We start from the raw sequence: 7,119 nt of genomic DNA, 5'->3' as shown, positions 1-7,119 counted from the left end.
TGTCCTATTTTACCTCTAGAGGGGTGGGGGGAGTTGTCTCTCTAGTTGTTCGGTTGGAACTGTGGTAGGAACATTAGCCCTGTGGTGTGTTGTGTTGTCAGGCACATAGATTGTAATAAGGCTGAAGAATACAGGCTGCAATAATGGGCCTCTCCTTGAAAGGGGAAAGGTCAGGAGTTGCTGGGAGAAGTGAGGGAAAGAAGAGGGTCCCAGGAGGTCCTGCAGCTCTGACTCTAACAGGTGCCCTGCTCTATCTTTCGCTCCAGCTCCCTCTCCTTTCTTCTGGTTCTCCAAGGCCAGGCAAAGGGGCTGGAAGTGATGGAGGGAAGGAAGTGCCTTTTTTCTTTTCCTGCCATGAGTCTTAGATTTGGACAAGGGTGATGTTAGGACCAAGGGCAGAAGGAGGGTTGAAGAGCTAAGCAGAGGCCAAGGCCCTGTCCACTTCTGTTTACTGCTGTGATGAGGAGATCTGAGGCTCACACTTCTAACTGCAGTACCCCTCTAGAGTACTGAGCTCTCATGAGCTTTCAAAGGTGCTCAGTGACTTTGGGAGATCACCTTGGATCCTCCCATGGGAGGGCCCCTCTGGGGCCAATAAGCTGTGAACACTGCATGGTCAGCATCAGCCCTGGAGCTGTGGGAACAGGGCCAAGAAGCCGAAAGGAGGGAGACTTCTTCAGGCACCTTCTTTTTAAAAAAGAGAGTTGGATCTTGGGGGACTCAAGTCAGGACAGATGTTTCAGTATAAAAAGGATCCCCAGTAAAAGGACAGAGTCTTCTCAAATCCCTTCCCAGATCCCACAGCACTTAGAAAAGAGAAAGTAAGGAGCATAAAAATACCTTGATGATGTGGGCTTGCCTGACAGTACAGAAAAGCAAGTCTCATGGCAGGCAGCATGTCCCATTACACAAGAGAGGATTATACCGAGCTTCAGTATAGAGATTCTACATATAGCTTTATATAAATGCATATATATATTTATAGAGCCTCTGCCTAGAACAGCCGGGCTTGCTTCTTCAGTTCATTCCTCTTCCAAAGGGCCAGCCGGTCAAACTCAGAGATGGTCATGCCGAAGACTTGGTAGAACTCTTCCTGGGACAGGTGGCGCTGAAGGAGGTGGGAGGGGCAGAGAGAGAACAGCGTGAGGACGTGAGGTGTAGGCTGCAGCGGGTGGAGGCAGCAGTGGACACTGTGTGTCCCTCTGGGCACCCTGTGCCTGGCTCAGTGTCTGGCCCAGGGAGGTGTGTGACATATATTGTTGAATGGATGAATGTGGGAATGGTCCCCTTTAGGGACCTCTAGAACTGATCTAGCTGGACAGGCCTCCCCTGCCCATGACTTGGATGGGACTTATGCTTTCTAATGGTGCACCTCGTTGACCTCACATTTGTGCACCCCTGTTCCAGGTATCTGTGCCCAGAAGTGTATATGAGTTAATGCTGTCCCACTCCTCTTTGGGAGAAAAAGGAGGCATGTCCAAGATTTTAGGGTGGATTTCCTCTTCAATATTTTTACAAGTAATTTGGAAGGCTGTTTATCAGGCCAATGAAATAAAACTACTGCTCATGTTTCTTGACACACTGAAATGTCCATTTATCTCTTCTTTATATGAAAACAAGTATGCCACATAATCAAACATTGTTCTGCCTTCCATGGCTGATGTGTCCCCCTTTCTGTCCTCCTTCCCTTTCTCCCTTCTCAGAGGCCTTGAAAGTGGGATACACTGTCAAAAGCTTTTAGAGTGAGAAATATACTGCACTTAAAACGTGGCAAAATGTTAACAATTGGTGCATCTAGGTGGTATGTGTCCCCCTTTCTGTCCTCCTTCCCTTTCTCCCTTCTCAGAGGCCTTGAAAGTGGGATACACTGTCAAAAGCTTTTACAGTGAGAAATATACTGCACTTAAAACGTGGCAAAATGTTAACAATTGGTGCATCTAGGTGGTGAAACGTAGATGAGTGTTCGTTTCATTATACTTGCAACTTTTCTGGAGGTCTGAAATTCTTCAAAATGAAATTTAAAATTAAGTTTAAAAAGAGAAATATATGCCATATGTCCTGCATAAAAACTTACTGGATTCACTGAGCTGACCTGTTGGTAGCAATTATATTAGCTAATTGGGAATTGAAGGAGCTTGAGGACAGGGTCAGAGCCTTCCTTCCTAAGGCCCCTCTCTGAAAGGGTAGGTCGCTAGCTCAGTGGTCTCAGCTCGGGCTATATATTAGACATATCTGGGAGCTTTTAAAAAGTACCGATGCTGAGCTCCTTCCCCAGATTGTGGTTCAACTGATCTATAGTAGGGCCCCTGAAGAGTATTTTTTAAAGTCTCCCTGGGTGATTCTGATGCTCAGGAAAGGTTGAGCTTCCCAGGTGTGAGCTTCTGGGTATTCTGGAGAATGTTCCCATTCCTTCACGCTGGCTCCACCAAGCTGCCCTGGGAGCTGTCCCCTTCAGCACTGGGAGATGGTGAAAGGAGGAGACCTTGTAAATGTGGGGAGAATCATTCGCTTCCTTTGGCTGCTAACCCAGCATGCTAGAGCTGGAAGGATGTGCAGAACTTCCTGGACTACTCGCATCCCCCTCCTTCTGCCCCAGCCCTCCACCCTGGGCGAATTTCTCAGCATCAGGTCAGAGGTGGCTCACATGCTCTTCCCAAGGAGTGCCAAGCATCCTCTTTCAGAAGCCTGAGTCCAATTCCACAATTTCCTGACACCTCTCCCGGCCCAGGCCCCTAAGTAGCTCAGGGTCAGGCAGAAGAAGTGGAGAAGCCAACGATCTGATATAAAGGAGAGTGAGAGGTTCGTGATCTGCACTTTGGACACAAGCTATGGGAGGCTGGAGGAAGAGGCAAGTGGCCCATCCTGGGGGGGCTGAAGGTGGCTTTGGCATGCAGTGTGGGGGCCTAAGGAGGGAAGAGGCTGGCAGGATGGGAGGGGCATTTTAGGCAAAGGGAGAGGCAGGGAGAGACACTGGCTTGAAAGAGCAGAGTGTACTCCTGATCAGAGGAGTGAAACTCCAGGCCGTGGACTGCTCGGATGCCCCATGCTGGGCTCTGGCCCACCTCTGCACCTTTGTGCCGCTTGCACCATTCATGTTGCTCTCCTCCTTCTCTCCATCCACCCAAACCTTGCCCGTCTTCAAAGCCCACCCACTTCCTTCCTCTTCCTGCAAGCCTGTGTCAACCACCCAGGCCTCAGGGGTCTTCTCTGAATAATCCAATCCAACATTTATTGAGTGCTTAATCCAGACTCAACTGCCAGACTCTGTGCTAAGGGCTTTATGTGCATGGTCTCATTCACATCTCTTGGTGACCTGAGGGAAGCGTTACAATCACCCTCACTTTACAGAGGAGAAAACTAAGGTTTAAGTGAGGCTGTCACTTAGCTGAAGCTGCCCACCTAGTGATGGCAGAATCAGAGTTGGAACCTGGGGCCTTTGACTTATTTATGCTTTAACCGTCTACACAGTGTTACCTCCTCCCCAATCACAAGCACTAGTTTTATGTACAGTCCTGAGACTGCAGGCTCCTTGAGGGTGTAGGCCAAACCTAGCTCTCCTCTTATGTCTGCAGAAGCACCAGCATCAGGTGAGGACACGCTGTTGCTGTCGCTTTAACTGTCTACACAGTGTTACCTCCTCCCCAATCACAAGCACTAGTTTTATGTACAGTCCTGAGATTGCAGGCTCCTTGAGGGTGTAGGCCAGACCTAGCTCTCCTCTTATGTCTGCAGAAGCACCAGCATCAGGTGAGGACACGCTGTTGCTGTGCTCCACAGATGCTAATTGAGTTGAAGAGGAGGCAACCCAGGACAGCATGGAATAGTCTATGGCTGAGGAAACTGCTCCAAGCCTCTGCTTTTTCATCAAGCGGTGTGACCTGAAAGCCATTCATTCTGCCCACCCTACCTGAGCTGGGTTAGACCAGGTAACCTCTGGAATCCCTCCAAACCTAAAGGCTCCTGCTCAGTTTTCTACACTTACCTCTAAACGGGTCCGGTCCACATCCTTGGGCAGTCGGTTTCTCCCTCTTGTAGTCACCAGCAGCAGTTCATAAGGGTAGATCTAAGAATAAAGGAAGGAGCTATTTGGGTGGAGGTGGTGAGCTTGTCCTTTTCAGCTATATTTTGTGTCTGGGTCCCTGCCCTATCCAGAAAGAGCCAGAGATTAATTCTGGAGGAGGGACTGGGTCTGCTCTCCTTGGGGTCGCCAAGCAGCCTCAAGGCACCTTCTCCTTAAAGCAAGACTCCAGAGAGTCCTCTAATACTGCCACAGATAAGCATGGTAGCATTTGGCATTAATATATGCACAAGGACTCCTGAATATAAGTGTCCAAGATTTAGTGACTGGCAAGCCACCTGAGAGTCTTTGAAGCCAGGGGAACTGTCTGATTTCAGTAGGTGAGAGAACTAGGGCAGAATTCAGGGCAAGTGGGCAAAAGAGGGAAAGGAAATGTTAGTCTTGAAAGGACCCTGGAGGTTATTTGTCTATGTTCCCTTCCCTGCATAGACGGTGCTGTCATCTTCCCAATGGTCCCCAATGTAGCAGCTCCCAGAATCCCGGAGACCCCAGTGTCTGTGCATGTTCTTTACCTTGTACTCTGCAGAGGGAAAAAAGACAGACAAAGTAGAACCCATCAGTCTTTGCTTTGGGACACTACACTGGCCTTTGTCTTAGTCTCTCAAGAGGTCTGGCCTCCACCATCTCCTTCTCTTGGCTAGCCAGAGACCCTGTCTTTGCTTAATTCACCCTGGAGGATAATTAAGGCTGGTGGAGGATAATTAAAGCAAAGTGGATGGCTAGGGATAGGGACTGAGCTGATCTTGAGATGGTTTTAGGGGGTAAAATGACTTTTGAGGTACTTAGAATAGAAATAAGAGGAATCTGAGATCATGAAGAATATGGGTAAGCCCTTCATCTTCTGGGGGGGGGATCCTCCAGGGTTTTTATAGGCTGCCCCCCAACTGAGACTGCTCATAGGAAGTGGTAGAGCTGGCGTGAGAGCTCCACTGGCAGAGAGCATGAAGTTCATGGAGTTTTTACTGGGAACAATGAGCATTTGGCTGTGAGTGCTTCCCTCCACTGGGGCTGGCAGGCGACACTGGCTCTGCATACAGGGAGAACAGCACTCTGTGATGGCTCTAGGAACCCAGATGGGACAGATGGCCTGGAGCTCACCCAAGGCCAGCACTTGAGAGGATGAGGGAAGAGCGAGGGAAAAGGAAGAGAGTGGGAAGTGAAAGGGAGTGGGAACTCAGGGTTTGGACAGAGCCCAGCGTGGGGACAGAATCTGCAGCAATCACTGCAGAAGGTCAAGCAGCAGTTATGAGCAACACATCCGGAGGCCCTAGGAAGTTCCGGGAGGGGCTCTCCTCCTGCAGACCCCTGCAGGGTCCGCACTCACCTCGCATGCCCCAGTTGACTGTGTTCATGCTGTCGTAGTGGAAGAGGTCTGCGCTGGGCGTCTGCAGGGGAGACAGAGCCAGGCTGGCCTGAGCTAAGCTGCCTCTGCCTCCTTGAAGCACTCACCCACCTCCAGAACATGGGCTGGGGCTGGCGGGAACTGGGGCCCTCTCAGCAGCCTCAGTCTCAAGATAGGGACATTTGATTCACTGCTATGTCCCTGTGCCTAGTTCTGACACATAGTAGGCATTCAGCAGATATGCACTTATTTGGTGATTTCATCTCATGCTTTCTTTCATTGCTCCAATACCCCTTTTTCTATGAGATCTGCTTTAACAACCCTACTGAAAATTGTGAGTTTTCCCCTCCACAAACAATCTTCCCTTTCTCACTCAGCCTTTTTCTTTTTCTATAGCACTACCTTCTAAATTCTATATAATCTGACTTGATTACTATTTATTACTTACTTTCTGTTTCTCCCTACAAGAATATAAGCTCCAGGGGGCAGGGGTCTCTGTCTGTTTTGGTCACTGATGTGTTCCAAGCACCCAGAGTAGTAACTGGCATATAGAAAAGGCTTTCAATAAATATTTGTTGAGTGGAGGAATGTCTAGTCTCTGAGCATGCTGAGAACAGTGTCTATGTGTTTCTCAGCAGGCAGGGTTTATTAACACCAGCCCTTGCTCTCCAGGGGCTCTCTGACCTTTTTGTGTGCTCTACCCTAAAATAGCCTCCTAATGGTCAACAGCTTCCACCTCTGTCCCTCTGCAGGCTCTATTTCACACTACACCTTGAGGGATCCCACTAAAAATCTGAGTTGGATCATGCGGCACACCTACTGGAAACCTCTGAAGTCCTTACCCAGTGTGCAAGGCCCAATTGACACGTCTGTCTGGCTTCGACTCCTCGTTTGCTCCATCCTGACCACACTGGCCCTCCCCACCCAGGGACACAGACACTGTGCTTCCCTCCATCTGGGTGGCTTTTGTAGGTCTTCAAGTGGAGAGGTCCCTCCCTGCACTCAGGCCTCTGTTTAAACTCACCCGTCTCTGACCTCCTTCTCTCTCTGCCTCCTGGCTTTGTTGTCCAGCCTAGTACTTCTGACTACTGGGCTGTATATAGCACATTTTCTTTTTCTTTTTTCTTTTTGGGCAGCTGGCAGTTACCTGGATCTGAACCCATGATGTTGGTATTATAAGGCTGTGATCTAACCAGCTGAGCTAACTGGCCAGCCCTCGCACATTTTCTTGATGATTGTCCACCTCCCAACTAGAATGTGAGCTCCAACTCACAGGAGCAGCAGCTTTATTCACTGTAGTATCCCCAGCCCCGGAACAGTGCCTGGCACATAGTAGGTGCTCAGTAAATCAACATCTGCCTCAGTGTCCCTGCCCCATCACTTGTCCGGTTACACAGGACATGTTTTCATTCCCTTTCAGCCTTTAAACCAACTCACTGCTTCCACGAAGGTTTTATGTCACAGGCCATCAAAGAGCTCAGAAGACCACAGCCATATTAGAGGCCAGTGGAGCATGGCAGCCGGGTGTGGGCAGTGGGGTCAGTTGGCTTGGGCTCGAATCCTGGCTGCACCATTCCTGGCTGTGAGAGCTTGGGTAAGTCACCTCACCTCTCTGTGCCTCCATTCCTTCATCCACAAAATAGGGTTAACAATAGTAACTACCTCCCTGGGTTGTGAAGGTTATGTGCGTTAGTGCTTG

General features: G+C 49.5%; 1 protein-coding gene across 3 annotated transcripts in view; it reads right to left on the bottom strand.

Moving 5' to 3' along the window:
* Positions 1-930: 930 nt before the first annotated feature.
* The window catches only part of ABLIM3 (actin binding LIM protein family, member 3), a 59,891-nt gene continuing 53,702 nt past the window's right edge, over positions 931-7,119 (bottom strand). For all 3 annotated transcript variants that reach the window (XM_008590920.1, XM_008590922.1, XM_008590923.1), the window contains 4 exons: positions 5,403-5,463; positions 4,591-4,598; positions 3,983-4,063; positions 931-1,108 (listed from right to left, as the gene is read on the bottom strand). In XM_008590920.1, coding sequence (XP_008589142.1) covers positions 995-1,108; positions 3,983-4,063; positions 4,591-4,598; positions 5,403-5,463 — 264 coding nt within the window. In that variant the 3' untranslated portion in view covers positions 931-994. The remainder of the gene's footprint in view (positions 1,109-3,982; positions 4,064-4,590; positions 4,599-5,402; positions 5,464-7,119) is intronic.

This window comes from Galeopterus variegatus, unplaced genomic scaffold (genome assembly GCF_000696425.1).
Source record: "Galeopterus variegatus unplaced genomic scaffold, G_variegatus-3.0.2 Scaffold6455, whole genome shotgun sequence".
NCBI lineage: Eukaryota > Metazoa > Chordata > Mammalia > Dermoptera > Cynocephalidae > Galeopterus > Galeopterus variegatus.
The sequence above is the reverse complement of the archived record's forward strand: the minus strand, read 5'-3'. Positions and strand labels throughout refer to the sequence as shown.